Source organism: Podarcis cretensis (assembly GCF_951804945.1).
Source record: "Podarcis cretensis genome assembly, chromosome: 8".
Lineage (NCBI taxonomy): Eukaryota > Metazoa > Chordata > Lepidosauria > Squamata > Lacertidae > Podarcis > Podarcis cretensis.
The window spans coordinates 82346722-82367260 of NC_137177.1; the positions used below are offsets into that span (position 1 = coordinate 82346722).

The 20539-nt window shown below is 47.3% G+C and overlaps 1 protein-coding gene across 2 annotated transcripts in view; it reads right to left on the reverse strand.

Annotated features, from left to right (window-relative positions):
- LOC307221988 (protein-arginine deiminase type-2-like) overlaps positions 1-20539 on the reverse strand; it is a 78101-nt gene that overhangs the window by 50681 nt on the left and 6881 nt on the right. Inside the window, exon 1 of one of the 2 annotated variants that reach the window (XM_079986962.1) lies at positions 4972-5127. The exons of the other annotated variant lie outside the window; for it this stretch is intronic. Within the exon in view, the coding sequence (XP_079843088.1) occupies positions 4972-5063 (92 nt within the window). The 5' untranslated portion in view covers positions 5064-5127. Of the gene's footprint in view, positions 1-4971; positions 5128-20539 lie in introns of those variants that run through there. 2 annotated transcript variants of the gene reach the window in all.

Consider the following 20539-nt stretch of genomic DNA (forward strand, 5'->3'; position numbering starts at 1 on the left):
ATGCCCCTGGCAGAAAGCCTGGCATAAACGCCTCATTCAGCAAGCAGGACAATGGACAATCAGCTGCAAACAAGCATTTGCAGTGACAGGGGAGGCTTACAAAGGATTACTGGGTTCTCTCTGGATGGATGACCGTTTAAAAATACAGACAGGCAATGGGTAAAGGGGCATCTCAATACAGCTCAGCCCCCAGAGCCAGTTTTCAAAGCAAGGGACGGGACCTCGAAACAAACAGCTAACAAAACAGACCTCTGAACATGTGCAAACTGCCCACTATTCTTAGCCACCAAACAACCAGACTACCAGCTTCAACATCTAGGATTTGGGATGAGAGGTTACAGAGCATAGATTTCAAGGCAACCTTGTGCCCCGATGTCTCTTCCCCAGTCTTAGAAACTTAGATATATACGGTAAGCTAGGCACCAAATGGCGCCTTAAACCAAGGTTGCAGTAGCCAAAATGGAATGTCTAGTTGCAAGTTTGGGGCAAGATGGCTCCTATTTTTCAAACGATGGACTGACTGTGATTGATTCTCAGTTAAACATCTGGCTAGTTAAGAACTTTGAGAATTTAAAAAAGAAAAGTCACCTGATCCAGGGACAGTCCACATATATATTAGCCAGTTCCAACCTCTTTTTCTTAATGGTGACACGGACCATTCATAACGTAGGAATACTCTTCACAACTGTGAGCAGGGCAGTGGAGTGGGGGAAGTGAAGACAAGTGACAACAGTTAACTATAATGCCGTTCACTGCTCCTGCTCCAGCTGCACAGAAAAAGCATTTTGGTTCCTGAAATTCATTCTGACTGCACAGATAAAGTAGAACAACAGATAGAATTCTACAGGACAGAGCATTAGTGTGAGAAAACAGTCAAGATCCAAGCATCCCCAGGCATGCACCTCCAGATGGTGGAGATGTCAGGCGCCATCCTGGCTTGGTTGCAAGTGGCCGACAGCCAGGTGCAAAATGCACCTGAAGTTCCCCACTTAGATGTAAAATGGTAATCTGAGCTTGTGCAAAACGCTTTTCTAGAGCCACTGAATGTTAAATGCTTTGAAGTCCTAGGACTGCAGGTTGCCCATCCTTGCATTAGAAGGCAAAGTGGTGATGGAGGTAGCTAGGGGCAGTGAAGACCAGCGAGGGCTTAGTTCAGGGATGGGGAGCTTGTGGTTTTCAAGGTGTTGCTAGACTCCCAACTCCTGCCAGCACCAGCCAGCCTAGTCTATAGTCAGGGATGATGACAAGGATGGTGGTAACTAGGGGCAGTAAAGGCAAGTGAGGGTCTAGTTTGCGGATGGGGAACCCAACGCCCTTCAGGTGCTATTGGACCCCAGTTCCCAGCAGCCAGTCTGGCCAACAGTAACCAGGGATGATGAGACATTAAAGTTGCCCACCTCTGCCTTTGGAAAGGCAGATTGGCGATGGAGGTAGCCAGAGGCAGTGAAGGCAAATGGGGACTCGATGGCCCTGCAGACAATGCTGGTGGCGCTGTGGGTTAAACCACAGAGCCTAGGACTTGCCTATCAGAAGGTCCGCAGTTCGAATCCCCGCGACGGGGTGAGCTCCCGTTGCTCAGTTCCTGCTCCTGCCAACCTAGCAGTTCGAAAGCATGTCAAAGTGCAAGTAGATAAATAGGTACCGCTCTGGCAGGAAGGTGGATGGCGTTTCTGTGCACTGCTCTGGTTCATCAGAAGCGGCTTAGTCATGCTGGCCACATGACCCAAAAGCTGTACACTGGCTCCCTCGGCCAATAAAGCGAGATGAGAACCGCAATCCCAGAGTTGGTCACGACTGGACCTAATGGTCAGGGGTCCCTTTACCTTTATCTCTGATAAGCCTCAGCAACCAGTTTGGTTAATGGTCAGAGGATGGGAGGTGGAGGGCCACAGGTTCCCCATCGTTACGTTAGAAAACGGCAGAGCAGTGATGGAGGTAGCCAAGAGCATTGAAAGCAAGTGATGACCCTTTGGGTATTATTTCTAGATTTCAACTCCCAGCAGCCAGCCCAGTCAACCGTCAGGGATCGTGGGAGTTTTAGTCTAACAACATTCATAGAATCATAGGATTGTAGAGTTGGAAGAGAACTCAAAGGTCATCTAATCCAACCCCTACAATGCAGGAATCTCAGCTAAAGTGTCACCTCTCACAATGGCACACAAACAATGTTTGCCATTGCAGGTAAAAGAGCTCTGAAATCTGAACTAAAGAGTGTCACTGGATGAATCCTGTGCTGGGAGTACACCCCGCTGAACACAGTGGGATTTACTCAGGAGGAAAACATGCACAGGATTGTGCTCCTTTGCATGTTAGAATTTAACAGCGGAACCAAGCCCAAGGCTCTGTTCTGCTCCTGAAATGTACAACCTTACACCCTAAAGGAGGCGCACCCCTGAGCATATGCAGAGTGTTGCTCTCTCACCACAGACCCTCATACACCTGGCACCAACGGGCTTGTCATTTCCAGGCGGTTCAAAGACATGAAAAGCATGCTGGAGTCTGGAAAGTCTAAAGGGTTTTAGATATATATATCCTGTATATATATTTGTCATTGAAACCTCTGTGCTGAAGACAGGGCTCTTGACAGCCCTCCCTCATCAGAGACAGAGATGACAGGTCACTCTCTCCATCTCTGGCACCCACTCACGACACCAAGAAACCCCTTACTTGAGCAGGAATTTGAAGGATTGAGATCTAATCTCAACACTCCCATGCTCGGGAAAAGGATTCCCAGGTTGACCTCAAACAGCTGCTTGGGGTGGCTGAGCTGACCACAGGAGAAGTTTTGCCACAGGGCAGGAGTAAAGGAAAGTGGATAATGGGGAAAAGATGTAAGTAAGAGGAGCCTGTTGGATGAGGCCAGTGGCCCATCTAGACCAGTATCCTGTGGCCCAAACTCACAAGCAGGATTCAAACACAATAGCAACTCTCTCCTCCTGCCGTTTCCAGTAACTGGGATTCAGAAGCATGGCTGCGTCTGAATGTGGAGGACAGAGCAAAACCATCGGGTATAGTATTCATCAATAACCCCCTTTTCCATGAGGAGGGGGGGGGGAATCAGAGCCCCATCCTAGTATAGAAGGTGCCCTGATGCTGAGAACCACAGCTAAGAGTCCAAGGCAAAGCAGGCTCCAGTTTTTCAGGAGAGATCACTCTTCCGTGGAAAAATACAGCAGGGGGATCTCCCCAATGAGCCGCCGGTGGAGGAATCAGCAGAACTGCAGGTTAACACAGGATGCTGCGTCACACCAAACATGAAGGTGGCTATCAAAAACCATAGGCTGTAACAAGTTCCATTCCTGCTCAAAGAGCAGACCAATTGAAGTCAATGGACATGGCTAACTCAGCTCCAATGGGCCTGTTCTGAGTAACACTTAGCTGGCTAACAGCTGAATATACAAGGCATCAGGTGTGAGCAAGGCATGCTCCGTTATTCACTTAAATTTATCATTGCATGTACAGCCCACCTTTCCTCAAGGTTTTCCCCTCCCTGTTCTTAATCCTCACAGCAACCTTGTGAGGTAGGCTAGGCTGAGAGACAGTGGGTGGCCTTCGAGGTCACAAGGTAAGCTTCACATGGCTGGGCTGGATTTGAACTCGACGCCCAGGTCCTAGCCCAACACTTGCTTTTGGCTCTCCTACAGACACCCCATGGGGCTCCCATTCATGTTAGTGTTTCATCAATGAGCCAAGTCACTTAAAGGAGCTGCAGGTATTCCTAAGCACAGCTTCGAAGCTGCAAGGGAAAAATAGCTCTGTATAGCCAGAACTTTCCAAACCTTCACCAACCAACCAAAGACAGACTTTTCATACCACTACACCTCAGCAAATAATTCTGAAAGGTTTCCAAGAGGCCTTAAGGCAGGGGTCAGCAAACTTTTTCAGCAGGAGGCTGGTCCACTGTCCCTCAAACCTTGTCGGGGGCCAGACTATATATTGGGGGGGGGGGAATGAACGAATCCCTATGCCCCACAAATACCCCAGAGATGCATTGTAAGTAAAAGCACACATTCTACTCATGTGAAAACACGAGACAGGCCCCACAAATAACCCAGAGAAGCATTTTACATAAAAGGGTACATTCTACTAATGTAAAAACACGCTGATTCCTGGACCGTCGACGGGCTGGATTTAGAAGGCGATTGGACCGGATCCGACCCCCGGGCCTTAGTTTGCCTACCCATGCCTTAGGGGAAGGTGGGGGTCGAGGTTTTAAATGCAGCATATCGGAAGGGGGTTCCAGTGGCAAACCACCACCTTTGAAACATATATCTGTACTGAGCTCTCCAAGAATTTCGTGTAGGGCGCCTCTCCCATCCCTACCTGGGACCTTCTGCATGCAAGGCAGTTGCTCTGCCAGTGAGCAGGGGGTTCCTCCAAACTCTGGAAATATCGGCAGCAGGGGGTGGGGTGCGGCTCCCAAATATGGGGAAATGAAAATCGGAGCACCGGTATCTGGCAATAACAGGTGATGCTAAAGGAGGCTGCTTGCACCTAAGAAGATGGTGGAGAGACATTTTGCTGGGAGGGGGGATTAGAAAGTGGGGGGCATCGCCAGAACTAAAGGAATATGGGTGAGGATAGGCAGGTGCCAGCATGGGGGCGGGGTGGGTAATGGTGAGGGTCCCGCAGCAAAACCAACAGAGGGTTGGGGGTGTCAATATAGGAAGGGGTTGCTTTGAAAAGGATTTCTTGCTGGGGGGGGTGGCAGCAGACGCTGGGCTAAATAGAGGATGGGAATCGAAAAGAAAGGTGCTTTTCGGGGGGTGCTTTTATGCAGCGGCGGGGGTCCCCTTCGGAGGATGCAATTTTTTTGGGGTGGGGCTATTTGGGAAGGAGAGATCCAAAGGACCTAAGACTTAGGGCGCGCGCAGGAGAGTCCCCTGGAAAGTCGTGCTGGGTCCTTCTGGTCCTTCTGAAGATGCAAAACTTTTTTTGGGGGGGGGGAGATGGAAGTATAGGCGGCCTCACCCATAGACGTCGGTGCACAGGCGAGTGCCCACCACGCAAACCACCTCGATTCGGTTCCCGAACTGCAGCCGAAGCGTCCGATCGCGCCCCATCGCGCCGGGAGGAGCCGCCTCGGTTGGTCCCACAGGTGGCCACTGAGTCCCGCCGCCCGCCGGCCGCTGCCTGCCTAAGCCCGGCCCCGCCCCTCGGTGCGGGGGGGGGGAGGAGGCTGTCAATCAAAGCCATTTGAAAAGAGAGAGAGAGCGCAAATCGCCCTGCTCTCCATTAAAGAGACGGAACTGTATTTTTAGCAAAGTCGGGGACGGGTTGGGGGGTGTTAAGTTGTTTGCGGAGACAGAGAAGCGCCCGGCGTAGCGCCGCCTAGAGGTCACCTGGGGCTTAGCTCTCCCACCGTGCCTCTGAGCAGGTGCAGAGCGCATTTCTCTAGTTGCAAAAGCATTTATATACCGCTGCGTCCTAAAAAAAAATAAAAATGTGCCGCAGGGTTTTGCAACATGATTTAAACATAGGAAAAGCTTTAAGTAGCAGGAACCGAAAGACCATAGTTTGTTTTTAAGAAGGTGGGGGAGGTGAACAAATCCATGCAGGGGGGAGAGGTTTATTTGTCAGGCATAACAGAGAAATAGTTTCATTTTTGTCCCAAAAATCTTTGCACTATTAAGTATGCTGACTGTGACATTTTATTATTTCTTTAACATTTGTTGTGTAAACAGACTGCCTGCTTTATTGCTCCCTATCCTAGAGAACCCTGTTTTTATATTCTTTCCAGGCATGCACAGATAAGGAATCACAGAATTGTAGGAGGGGCACCCAATGGTCATAAAGTCCAACCCCAAGTATAGTATAATATAGTTCGGAATGGATCAAGAGTTCCAAAGAAAAGTTACTTAGGCCTTAAAGCATTGCTGGTATTTACTGCTTAAGTCAAAAAAATGAATGTAAGTAAGAAATCAAACTGTGCTTCTGGGTAAGATGTAGACAATTTTTAAAAAATAGATGTCAAGGGATGAATTCATACTTGGGCAAAGATGTGCATTTTGCTGGCCCCTGTAGATGGCAAGATGCTTGGCCAAGAGGGTCTTCTGCAGGCCCGTCCCTGGCTATTTGACATCGCAGAGAAGTAGAGCCTCCAAGTTCAGAAGAAGTCTACCTTGGACTGCCAAGCTCCTTGGGATGCTCAGCAAAGAGGAGGGCTGTTTCCTGCAGATGGAATCCTGGGAGATTCAGGACCGCTAAAAGGAAGTCCATCTTTAGGCAGTGGAGAGCTGAATGGGATTCGCTCCTGCAGGAGGGCAGTGAAGGCCATTGACTTTGATGGTTTCATTAGACAGATTCATGGAGGAGCTATTGATAGTGGCTAATTCATCATGCGAAAGGCTGGGTTGGAGCTGGAATTAAGATTGCCGGAAAAAATATCAACAACCTCAGATATGCAGATGACACAACCTTGATGGCAGAAAGTGAGAACCTTTTAATGAGGGTGAAAGAGAACCTTTTAATGAGGGTGAAAGAGGAACCTTTTAATGAGGGTGAAAGGTTAAAGAACCTTTTAATGAGGGTGAAAGAGGAGAGTGCAAAATATGGTCTGAAGCTCAACATCAAAAAAACGAAGATCATGGCCACTGGGCCCATCACCTCCTGGCAAATAGAAGGGGAAGAAATGGAGGCACTGAGAGATTTTAATTTTTTGGGCTCCATGATCACTGCAGATGGTGACAGCAGCCACAAAATTAAAAGACGCCTGCTTCTTGGGAGAAAAGCAATGACAAACCTAGACAGCATCTTAAAAAGCAGAGACATCACCTTGCCAACAAAGGTCCGTATAGTGAAAGCTATGGTTTTCCCAGTAGTGATGTATGGAAGTGAGAGCTGGAACATAAAGAAGGCTGGTCGCCAAAGAATTGATGCTTTTGAATTATGGTGCTGGAGGAGACTCTTGAGAGTCCCATGGACTGCAAGAAGATCAAACCTATCCATTCTGAAGGAAATCAGCCCTGAGTGGTCCCTGGAAGGACAGATCCTGAAGCTGAGGCTCCAATACTTTGGCCACCTCATGAGAAGACAAGACTCCCTGGAAAAGACCCTGATGTTGGGAAAGATGGAGGGCACAAGGAGAAGGGGACAACAGAGAACAAGATGGTTGGACAGTGTTCTCGAAGCTACCAGCATGAGTTAGACCAAACTGCGGGAGGCAGTGGAAGACAGGAGTGCCTGGCGTGCTCTGGTCCATGGGGTCACTAAATGACTAAACAACAACATTGATGTGGATATGCTCTTCCTCCACGGCCGGAGGCAGCAATGCTTCTTTTCTCCTAACTAAAATGAAACCAAATCATAGGGTTGTTGTAAATTCCTATAACAGGGTCGCCCCGTCCAACTCCCCACAATGCAAGCATCACAACTAAATGAAGTGGGTGGCTGGGGGAAGAGGCGAGACCAGTCAGCTGAAAAATTCAATAAAAAAAAGGAGGGAGCCCACCTAGAGTCTTTTAAGGTCGCTGTGGCCAGATATGCTTTAATTAAGATACGCAACTGAGGGTGGGCCTTTGCAAGTGGAGTGGGTGACAGGGTGGATTGCAGGAGAAAAATTCAGAGCTGGTGCCAGGGGATCTGGGGGAGAATAGCACATGCCACCACTCAGCTGGGTATTCATCCACCTTGTCAACATTCTGGTGCAGTGAGTGTCTCCACTGGCAAGCCACAAATGTCACCATTAATTGTGCTAAATTGACAGCTGCCCTGAATAGAAATCTTTTGCCCCAGCCCCTCTACCATCCAGTTCCCGCCCCACAACTCTGTCTGTGGAGATTTGCTGGGTAACAAGAATGGGAATCAGGCTAGCGGGTAAACTGAGCTCAGCAGCTTCCTCTGATGTGGGGCAGATTTTTTTCTCCAAATTTCCCACCAGTTCTAGTGGTATGAGAGAGGGAGAAAACCTATTATCTACCCACTTTCTCCATGCCAGGAATAATTTTATAAACTTCTGTCATGCTGTCTCTTATTCGCCTTTTCCCTAGGCTCAAAAAAATCCCAAATGCTGCAACCTTTCCAATCCTGAATTGGGTCCAGTTGCAGCGCCTTCGAGATCTGTGTTGGGTGATTCCATTTCACTATCCAACCCTGCCGCCCCCCGCCCCCCCCCAACAGCCAGGGAACCACATTCTCCAGGTGTAGTTCCCTGGCTATCTTCAACGGAAGCCCCACACAGAGTGCATTGCAGTAACCACAATTGTTTGGAAGTTGATTTGGGCTCTTGAGAGAAGACAAACTCCTCTGGGAAATAGCTACCCCCAGTGGACAGTCCTTCTCTGCAATTTGGGGAAATTTGGGGTACACTCCTGGAGTGCCCACCCATTGCAAATTTGTACAGTTTTAGCTTCAGTTTAAATGCATTTGCTGTTTTTATGCTTTTAACCACCTCAGAAGGTGGTGGACTTTCCTTCATCGGAGGTTTCTAAACAGAAGCTGGATGACCATCTGTTAGGAATTCTGTAGCTGTGATTCCTGCACTGCAAGGGGTTGGACTAGATCAGGGGTCTGCAACCTTTAAGACAAAAAGAGCCATTTGGACCCGTTTCCAAAGAAAAAAAAACTGGGAGCCGCAAAACTCGTCATTATAAAAATAACTTTTTTGTCACTTTTTATTATTATTTCTTTGTTTGACCCCTCAGAATTACTCCTCCTCATAGAAATAAACGTTAAATTAACAAGTTACCTTTTTGTGTGTGTGTGTTCTTCACTCCCCTTCAAAACAGTGACCAGCGTACATGCCCTCTTTCAATGCAGTGACCAGCGTACATGCCCCTTACAATGTAGTGGGCCGGCGGGAAGGTGACGTCGGGACGGTGCGTGACTAACGCACGCACTGCCCCCATGCGACGTCACAGCCAGTACAGCGCCCGCCACAGTGGGGAGTGTCGGGGCGCACAATGCGCATCCTCCCCTCGCTAGTATCCGCCCCGGAGCCGCGGCAAAGGTGTAAAAGAGCCACATGCGGCTCCGGAGCCGCGGGTTGAAGACCCCTGGACTAGATGCTTGGGCGTCCTTTTCAACTCTACAATTATAGGTACCTTAACTGTTTTTAACCATCTGTTGTGTGCATTGCCTTGAGCCGGTTGTTGGAAAGGCGATGAAGAAATCATTGACAAGGAAATGTCAAGAAAGTGTGAGATGTAATCAGAGCTGTCTTTCCTATTGGTCTTATACTGGCGCGTTGCGCCAGGGCGCTGGCCTCTCAGGGGCACCCCAGCGAGTGGGGGAGCTGTGCGGCTTTGTCGGCAGCCTCCCCTTTCCCTGCACGCCCGCCGGCTGTGCCCCGTCAACCATATGGCTGGCAGGCATGCAGTTTGCCTCCCAAGCCTCAGTGGAAGGAGAGCAATCCCTGCAGAGGCTTAGGATGGAAGCTGCGCCCCGCCAACTATATGGCTGGCGGGAGTGCAGCTTGCTTCCCAAGCTTCCGCGGGAGGAGAGCAACTCTGGGAAACGGGGGGCGCCGGAGGCATCTTTGAACCACGGCGCCGGATATGCTTAAGACAGCCCTGGATGTAATCCACTAAGAGCAGTCAAGTACAACATTCCTTGAAATGCTAGAGAAGACATGCGAGGGAATGTTTGGTCCAGCCAGTTGAAACTTCCTGTTCCTCCTGGCTGGAGCATCCTTCCTTTTGCATGTGATTGAAGGTAGGCGTGGCCTAACCTGTCCAGGTAACAAAAGGACAAGGCATGCTGCCACCCTCTCCTTCTTCTTCACTTCCTTCTTCGTTTGACCAGCTTCTTAGCTAGGACTGCTCTGTTAGCTCTCAGCTAGCAGGAGCACTGGGATTATCCCCCCATATGGGGTAGATCCACATGTACATATTTGTGACTAAGTCTGCTTTCAGGGATTCAACTGTGAACTGATGTAAGTAAACCTTTATTGACTTTGAATAAGATTGTGGGGTCTTTATTCTTTTAAGAGAGATTCAAGGGAACTTACCAGGAACATACAATTCAGTCTGACACAGACTGAATCGTACAATAGTGAGAAGCTCACACGAGCCTGCAACCAGCTATCTGCTGTGCATGTAAAAGGGGAATTTAAACTCTGCTAAGCAAAGAAACTCGCCAGCGCAAGTTAGGAAGGATATTAATAAACAATATATCCTCTCCTGCCGCCCTGAACATTCCCACAGAAAGCTTGTTTGTTTCAAGATGTACAAAGCAGCATTCAGAAAGGCTTGTTTTCTTTTTGCAAAGTGCAGATTCTCGTGGGTTGAAACAAACAAGACTGTTTATCTCTTCTAAGTGCTCCATTGTGGGGTTTTCGAGGGTGCCAAAAAGGACTCAGGTTACCTCCTGCTGGGATTTGGAGGATCAAGCACCAGAATTTATAGGGACATTGGCTGTTCCTCTGAAGAGCTCATGGGGACAAGGGCTCCTAGGGACACTTGCAATGGGAACGCATTTGGGCTTCCAGAAGTCAGAGTCCCTGGGTGGCCCCAGCACAGCTGTGGGTAGGTTGCAAAGTTTTTAGGGCAGGGCTTGATTATCTGAGGCGGGTTTCACTCTGACAGCTGCTTAGAACACCCTGATGCAAACCCAGTACATATGGATCTATTTAAAAGCTGGTTGCCTCTGGGCATATGCAGAGTGTGTTTTCCTTAGTGAGTTGCAGCTACATCAATGGATGGGTTTCTGGGTCTTTTGGGTCATTGTCCTGAAGTTTAGGACTAAAACTATGTTTCGGATGCAGACTCCCCGTGGATTTCCTGCACAATATGGCCTTTGGATTCCCTTAAAAAAGAAATCTTTCTTAGAAATCATAGTATTGTAGAGTTGGAAGGGACCATGAGGGTCATCTTGTCAAATCCCCTGCAATGCAGGAATATTTAAGTGATACACTGGTCACATCTGCACCATACTTTTAAAACACTCTTATCTACCACTTTGGGCTTCCCCCAAATAATTCTGGGAACTATAGTTTGCTAAAGGTGCTGAGAGTTGCTAAGAGACCCTTAACAAACTATAGTTCCCAGCATTCTTCAGGGGAAGCCTCAAACAATACATGTATGTGAAGGACCCTAGACAGGTAGGTCCTTCATATGGTGTTGATTGTCTGGTGGCTTTTGTTTAGCTACATGCAGTGGATGGGAATTTCTGTCCTCTTGTGCTAGAAACCTCCTCTCCTCTCCTGCAACTGCTCTGTTTACCTTCTAAACCAGGGATCCTCAAACTAAGGTCCGTGGGCCGGATAAGGCCCGAGGGACTCGTTTATCTGGCCCATGGCAACCGCCGCTGCCGCTGCTTGCTCTTACCAGCACTGTTCAGTGCGGCTGCCCACTTCCGGGTCGGAGGAGCACTGTAAATAGCTTGTGCGCATGCGCAAGTGTGCACATGTGCAAGCGTTGTTTCCGGTGCACATCCAGGTCGGAGGAGGCCCGTGCACATGCGCACAAGCTATTTCCAGTGCTCCTCCAACCCGGAAGTGCACCGGAAATAGTGTGTGTGCACGTGTATGGGCATGCGCTCCCCCGCCCTCTGGCACTCCACGCGATCAGTGCTGGAGACACCGGCCCGAGGTGCGGTAAGTTTGCTGACCCCTGTTCTAACCTGATGAAGAGTTCTGAAGAATTCGAAAGCTTGCACAGCATTTCATGAAATTTCGGCTGATCCAATAAAGTCATTGCCCTAATACAGATAATAGAATCTTTAAAATCTTACTTTTATGGAAGCCTCGTTTTACTGTATTTCATTTTTATATTTTTTTTCTGTTTATCTTCACTTACAGATCTGCCTTCTGCTTACACCTGAAGGGCTAACAACTTACTTCCCTTTTCGCAGCAAGAGGCTGAGACCACGCCCTGATTCCTACCTACCCACAACACTTTGTGATTTCTAAACTTTGAAACGTTGCACTATGTGTTTTCATAAAAGCCAGAGCACTGCAAACCCAAGGGAAAGTTCTGAGGGTGGGTGCGGAATTTTGGAGGCCCCTTGAGCTCTCTTGGAAATGGATCCAGGTTTTTCTAAATAAATAAATGGAATAGCATTGATGCTCAGTGAAGAACCTTAAAATAGAACAAGCACCTCAGCACCTTACTGCCTGTCAACGCCTCTGGCAGGGCTCACAAATCTTTTGTCCTGAAAAGGGTCATATGGCTTATTATTCCATAGATGGCTCCCTCTGTGGGGATTTATAGTACAGACCTCTGAGCATGTGCAGTTTTGCAGCTGAAACTCACTCACATCATTGCACCGTCACGGCTGCAGGAGCAGAGCAGGGTGGCTGTGAGATTAAACACTGAAATAAATAAATAAAGGTCTTATGTATATAATAAAGGTTCATAAATGTACCAAGCAAACACGTACATAGATCTATAGGCCACATGTCAGAAGCTGCACAGGAGAGCAGCCATGGAGCCATTTTGACTGCCAGGCTGGCCAGGTGTTTTCTCTGCAAGGTCAAATGGAAGAGCCTCCCCATTGTCTTTTCCTTCACAAATCCTGTCTTAAGGGTATGTCTGTGTATGAATAGGGTGAGCCTGTGACTTGGGCTCAGGAACTAAGTACTTAAGTACTTATCATTACAAAAGACTGGCCAGGCTCCCCAGGGTATCAATCCAGTAAACATCAACAGGTGACTTGCCAGACAGGAGGTAAACAACCCACTCAGATTTCTGCTTTAGCCCGCCCTTTCTGTGATGTAGGTATGATGTATCTGGGGTGGTGGTCTTGGACTCCAAGGTGGGCAATTTAAAATGTCTATATAAGGGCGGACACACCTTGGTTCTGGGTTCCTCCTCCTTCTCCTGCCTGTGAGGGGAGCACCCTGTTGCAGCAGTTCAATAAAGATCAGGCTTACTAGCTGCTTTGCATCTCAATATTCTCTGGTTGGCCTCTGTTTTTTTCCTCCGACCGATGGAGAACCTACAAAGGAATCTATAGGAAATGACTGGCAGAATCCGAGACCAGGGAGAAGAGTCGGTAGAAGAAGACTGGAAGAAATTTAAAGACTATCTACAGAAACATTGTAAAATTAAGGAATGTTAGAAGGATGCTGGAATGAAGTTATGTGGTTTTAGCAGTAATGTTATAAAGGATTAAGTAAAAATGGATTGTCAACAGGTCAGAATGTAAGTTACAGTTACAGTAAGTTAAGATAAATTATTAAGATAGAAACAAAGATGGAAAGGATTTGCTGAAATAACTAATTGAACTAGAATACAAAAAAGGGAGGTGTGAGGAGGTCAAGGAAACAAGCAAATGAAAGATAAGACATGGAAAGATTGACTTGTTTTTAATTGTTTTTATTTTTCTGTATTTTGTATTTTCTGTTTTTCTTTTTCTATTTTTGTAATTTTTTTGAAACTTCAATAAATATTATTTTTTTAAAAAATTACAAAGGAATCTATAAGGGCTCTTGTGTCCCCCATAAGGGAATAAGGACAGATTTCCATTTATTACAACACGTTTACTTGGAAATAAGCCCCATTTTGCACATAATGAATTAAAGAAGATATTTAAAATGACTGCTCCCAAGATGTCTAAAGGATTATAGGGGCAGAGATTCCAAAAGAGATGGTTAAGTTGTTTAAGTATGCTACTGCTGCAGCCAGAATCCTATATGTGCAGAAGTGGAAAAAAGATGTCCCAACGAAAGAAGTATGGATCTTAAAATTAATGGACTTTGCAGAGATGGCGAAGCTGACAGCAAGAATAAGAGATCAAAAGGACAAGAACTTTGTCGAAGAGTGGAGGCTCTTTTCGGACTCTCTGAGAAAAAACTATATAGCCAAATGAAATTGCAAGCAGGACTTGAATAATGGGCAAGGGAAGGAGAATAAATAAATGATTGTTATAATTACAACAGAAAATAAATGGCAGTTATGGCAGCAGATAAAGGAATACAACAGGAACGTCACAGACATAAGGTTGGGGAGTCAAAATGTAAAAAATGATTATATTGAAAGTAAATTGAACAATGTCAAATGTTGCGTAAAAAACTAAAACAAAGGAAATAAGCCCCAATCTGCTAAAGTGAAGAAGGTGTGTTTCTAAAGTCAAAACAAGAAAATGAGGACTTGCATCCATGTTAACTGACCATATGGCTTCTGAAAGATGCAGGCAATGATTTTTTTTCAAAGGTCTGATTTCCATATAAGGTATATTTAAATCAGCCCTTAATTCAGAACCATGAGGACTAGAATCTTGCTCTGTTTTAAGAGAAAAGCTGTAGCTCCATGCATGCAGAATGCCCCAAGTTCAGTCCTCAGAATCTGGGAGGGCTGGGAGAGACCATCTGTCCAAAAGCCCTGGAGACCTGCTGCCAGTCAGTGTGGAAAATATTGAGCGAGACGGCCCCAGGGTGTGACCAGGTATAGGGCAGCTTTCTCCTTTCTGTTAAGTTGTGGGCGAACATATCAGACGACACAGCGATTCTTCAAATAGCTCTTCTTTATTCTGAGGCCAGAACTGAACTGAGCTGAAGGGCTCAGTCAGCCTGCTTATATAGAGCTCCAGTACCTTGTTACTGTAACAACTTTCTAAAACTATCCAATCACTGAATGTCACTTTTGATCCTTCATTTGCATACAAACTATCCAATCACTGAACGCCACTTTCGATCCTTCATTTGCATAACTATCTACAGTATCCCCCTGCTGGCCCAGGGTGAGAACTTTAGTACATAACACGTTCCTCCTCAAATCAGCCCTTTATCCAGAACAAGGACTAGAATCTTGCTTCATTTTTAACAAAAAAGGACCCCAGCTCAGTGCTAGAGCAGATGCTCAGCTTACAGAAGGTCCCAGGTTCAATCCCTAGTGGCATTTCCAGGTGGGCTGCGAATTGTCCCTTGCTTGAAACCCTAGAGAGCCTTTGCTGCCGGTCAGTGTAGACAATTCTGGGCTAGATGGACCCATGGTCTGATTCACTATAAACCAGCTTTCTGTGCTCTGATGTCTTAAGGGAGGAACCTAGCTGAGTGGTTAAAGAACCAGCATTGCATGCACAGTTCAAGAACTATGAGGACTAGACTCTTAAGTTATTTTTAGGTGAGGGACTGTAACTCAGTGGCAGAGCCCCTGCTTGGCATGCAGAAGGTCCTAGCTTCAGCCTCCAAGGACTGGAGTTGTCCCCTGCCTGAAACCCTGGAGAGCCATTGCTGCCAGTCAGAGTTGACAATACTGTACTGAGTTAGATGAACCCGTGGCCTGAACCAGACTTGTTTATCATGGAAACAGGAAGCTGGCCCTGCCTGCAGTATGTGCACCTGGGCAGGTAGAATTCTGGGCTCACGCCTGGAGTATAAAGGTGAGTCAAACATCAATATTTTCGCTCTGCTTTCCTTTAAACCTATACTTGTAGGTCACAGATGGAGCATAGCTGTCAACTTACAGATTTGAAAATAAGGGACCAGCAGCCTCAAAAATAAGGGATCAGCAGCCAAAATAAGGGATTTTCCAAGCACAGGTTTGTTCAACTTCTGAGCCCCTCCAAGCCAAAGGCAGAAAGCCCAGCCAGCAGCCAAACGAAGCCTCAAGCGGTGGTTCCCACAGCACAGCAACCCGGCAAAGGGGATGCAGCAAGGAAAACCACCGTCATCTCTCCGCTGGGAAGCGCTGAGCAAAGGCGAGTCCCCAGGCAATGTGGCCGATTTTATCAGCACAAGGCATGCAAGCTCCACCCCCCAGTCGTTCTTAGACTCCTTATTGGGTGAGCAACGCAGCCAAGCAACACAGTTGGAGCCTCCCTCCTCCCTGGCCAGCAGGCAGGGAGGGAGAGGAGCTGCTTCCTTTGAAACCCAGGAAATTTAAGGGACATCATCAATAAGGGACAGCAGTGGGACACGACGCTGGGATAAGGGACTTTCCCGCCAAATAAGGGACCGTTGACAGCTATGAGATGGAGACATCCTTCTCCCCAGATTGGCGAAACCACTTGCAGTTTGGTGCTGGCTCCACTAGAGGTTGCCAGCTCACCACTTCCAGCCCCTGAAAACAGAACTGAGTTAGGACCATAGAACTGCAGAGTGGGAAAAGGATCCAACGGTCATCTAGTCTAACCCCCTGCTACTTTGCAGTTCCGGAGGAAGGTGTCCTGGGCCATTTTCTTTGCTGCCCGGATGGGAGATGTTTACTGGTCTGAGCACCGTAGCCCATATGAGGCAGGAGGACGTTCCTGGATGTCTCAGCAGCGCCAACAGTCCTGGAATAAGCAAATGATTTAGGTGTGCTGCAGAGCACGTGCAAAGTGCCTTTCTCTCAATGCTGAGTAATTGGGGTCTGCACACCAGTGCACACACCCTACCTAGGATTAAGAGACTGGGCTTCCGAATAACAAAGGCATGCTGCAGAGTATGTGCAGAGCGCCTTTCAGTACTGAGTAACCAGAGTCCATACACAAACACACATAAATCCCTAGGATTAAGAGATGGGGCTTCCACATAATAACAATGTGCTGCAGAGCATGTGCAAAGTACCTTTCTATCATCCTTTTTCTCTCAATGCAAAAATTGACAGGAGTTGAAGGATTTGTAAGTGAAAAGAACCATTGGGAGAGGTTTCTCCAAGACAGTAACTTCTGCAGAGGAAATATTTGGGGACATTAAGAGTCAAGGATTGTTCTGCTGTACAAATTCAGATTGTTTATGTACTAAGGTATGCAGTGCTTTTTTTCTTAAAAAAATATGTTTAGGGGTACTCTCATTTTGACTGCTGAGACTTACTTCCGAGGAATCAGACTAGGGGATGGCTGCAATCCAAAACAAAGACACGCGCTTACACACGCACGCACAAAAAAGGAAAACGCTCTTTGGAGAGCTGAATCATCTCCTTGCCAGTAACCCACGCCAAGCAAACAGCCTGTTCCCCTGCTCACGGCAACCTCTCCCCTTCTTTTTATCGCTGGTGACAAGCTCCATTCCATGGCACCCCTAACATACACACAACACAAAAATCTGTGCACGCCCCCCATAATAGGAGCCCTTGTTTGATCTTGCGCTCGCAGATACCCCAGAGCGCACAGCAAGCTCCGCAAATGCCCAACACAAGCAACGCTGCGCTGGGAATGGGGTTCGCGGGTGAGGCGGGGGTGTGTGTCTTTGGCTCCCCTAGATGATCAGAATAGGGTGGGACATTACACACTCCCCCCCCCCAAGAAACACAGCCACCAACTTCATCCTTGCAGCCATTAACAGCCCTTTTAGTTTCTTCTCCCGTTAGATTCAAAAAATGTTTAGGGGTACGCGTCCTGTATCCCCCAGAAAAAAGCACTGAATGTAAGTGTATTTCAGGGGCATGGTGCAAAATTCTGAGGGGCCGCAGCCAGATGCCCCCATCCCCCATCCCAGGGGCAAAGGCGGCAGAGTATCCCAGACTTACGGTGAGCAGGGATGGAATGAGGGAGGCAGACATGGGGTGACCCCGGTGTGGCCCAGGCAAGTGATAGTCTAATCCCAGAATGGGGAACATCATGTTTGGTCTTCCAGATGAAGTTGGACTGCCAACTCCCATCAGCTGGCAGAAGCAAAAGTAAGGGAAGATGACGGGAGTTGTCCAGTAACATTTGGAGGTCCACAGATCTGTGTCAGAGGGTGAGCAGCTCACTGCAAGCCATTCTGAATTATTTACCTCTCTGCACAAGGCAGGACTGGAACCTGTACAGTGCCCGCTCTGTAACCTGAGGGATCACACCTCTCTCCCATCAAAAACCATCCATTAACAAATCCCTTGCAGAAACACCCAGAGGAGGGAAACAAAGGCACCCAACCAAACCAGTCCGGTTGTGAAATAGAGCCTTTCCCACACGCCCCTCGTTGGTTTTGTCATCAATTCCGCATGACAAATTGGCAGGTTGTTCTACAAAGCCGGGATTATGTTCCTGACGGCCCCAGTCCTGGCACGTGGGCAAGTGCGCCCAGGTTGCCAGCCACACTTTGCCTCCCACGCTTGGGCTGTGTGTGGCTCCCCTACATCAAAGTTCAGCAGGTAGGCACAGTGGCGTAGCGTGGGTTGTCAGCACCCGGGGCAAGGCAAGTAATTTGTGCCCCCTAACCCGTGGATTTGCGCCCCCTAACCTGTGAATTTGCGCCCCCTAACCCTAACCCCCAGATGTTGCGCCTGGTGCGGCTGGCCCCCCCTGCACCCCCCACGCTACGCCACTGGGTAGGCAGCCTGGGGGTCATTTTGGACTCATGGCTGTCCATGGAGGCTCAGGTTAATTCTGCGTCCAGGGCAGCTGTCTACCAGCTCCATTTGGTACACCGGCTGAGACCCTACCTGCCCACGCACTGTCTCACCACGGTCGTCTATGCTCTGGTTATCTCCCACTTGGACTACTGCAAGGCGCTCTACCTGGGGCTACCCTTGAAGGGGACTTGGAAACGACAACTAATCCAGAATGCAGCAGATAGACAGGTGACTGGGAGCAGCTGCTGGGACCATATAACACTGGCCCTAAAGCATGGGTAGGCAAACTAAGGCCCGGGGGGGGGGGCAGATCCGGCCCAATAACCTTCTAAATCCGGCCTGCAGATGGTCCGGGAATCAGCATGTTTTTACATGTCCTTTTATTTAAAATGCATCTCTGGGTTATTTGTGGGGCACAGGAATTCATTCTCTCCCCCCTCCCCGCAGAAAAAAAATATAGTCCGGCCCCCCACAAGGGACAGTGGACCCCTGCTGAACAAGTTTGCTGACCTCTGCCCTAAAGGATCTACATTGTTTCCCAGTACATTTCTGAGCACAATTCAAAGTGTTGATGCTGACCTTTAAAGCCCTAAACGGCCTCGGCCCAGTACAGTCATACCTCAGATTGAAGTTTCTTCAGGTTGAGTGTTTTTGGGTTACGCTCCACGGTGACCTGGAACTAACGGAATGGGTTACTTCTGGGTTTCGCTGCCTGTGCATGTGCAGACACTCATAATGACGTCACGCACATGTGCAGACGCGGCGAATCGCAACCCGCGCACGTGCAGACGCGGATTGCGTTCGCTTCAGGATGCGAACAGGGCTCTGGAACGGATCCCATTCGTATCCAGAGGTACCACTGTATACTTGAAGGAGCGTCTCGAAGAGGTTAAGGAGGTTAACGAAGAGGTTAAGGAGGTTATGGTAAAATGGGCAATAGACATTGGATATAATTTGGATTTTGAAAAATGGATGAAGTTGTGGACTAAAGGAATGAAATTTACAGCCTGTACTGCCCTCAGAGAAAATATGGAAAAGATGATGTATCATTGGTACATCACCCCTGTGAAATTGCAAAAAATGTATAAGACTGGCGACAAAAGGTGTTGGAAGTGTAAATCTAAAGAGGGAAGCTTCTACCACATGTGGTGGAAATGTGCAGAAGTTAAAAATTTTTGGGATTCTATCTACAACGAACTAAAGAAAATACTTAAATACACCTTTGTCAAAAAGCCCAAAGCCTTCCTTCTGGGAATGATCGGAGAGGAGATTAAGAAAGAAGATTATATAATGTTTCAATATGCAACTGTAGCTGCCAGGATTCTGTTAGCACAAAATTGGAAAACCCCAAATACCCCGACCGTTAAAGATTGGCAGATTAAATTATTTGAGTATATGGATCTGGCAAAAATGACGCAGAACATTAGACAGCAAAAAGGTTCAAGGTTTATCAACAATTGGTCTAAATTCATAACATATATGGAAAAAATTCTAGAGTTATAAAAATCACAATAGGTTTAATATAATCCTTGCGATGTGTTTACGCTAAAAAATGAAAAACTGCAGAATGGATTTAATATTCACATAACCCAAAACCGAGATGGAGGGAAGTCAAACGTTATTTATTGTTAATTAATGTTTGTTTTTTGGTTGGTTTAGGTGTTTTGATTTGGTTGATGTTTTGTTTTGTTTTCTTTTTCTATTTTTGGTATGTGTTGGCTATTTTTCTTTCTTTGCTGTTGTTTGGTTATAGAAAATGAATAAAAAGAAGTTAAAAAAAAAAAGAAGGAGCGTCTCCACCCCCATCATTCAACCTGGACACTGAGGTCCATCTCTGAGGGTCTTCTGGTGGTTCCCTCACTGCAAGAAGTAAAATTACAGGGAACCAGGCAGAGGGCCTTCTTGATTGTAGTGTCTGCCCTGTGGAACGCCCTCCCTTCAGATGTCAAGGAAAGAAAGAACTATACAGATTTTGGAAGACATCCGAGCGCAGCCCTGTATTGGGAAGTTTTTGTTATTTTTTAATATGTGTTGGAAGACAGCCAGAGTGGCTGGGGCAACTCAGTCAGATGGGTGGGGAACAAATAATAAAATTGTTATTAAGTAAGAGGATATGCTGTATGTGTGCCAAATAGATACTGGGGATTACCAAGAAAAGAAAAGAAAAAAGGAATGTAGACTCATTGGGGCAGAGACCTATCTTCCTGCTCTTATTCTATAATGCTTCAAATGCTGTTATATTGTTATAACAATGTGTTATATTGTTACATACTTCTTTGGTATTATTACTGATGACTAATAGTGAGAAGCAGGGCGCACATACTCTAAATCAGGGTTTTCCAAATGGTGGTTCATGAACCAGCAGCCTGTAGGCTTCATTCAGGCAGCTGTAAAAATGCAAT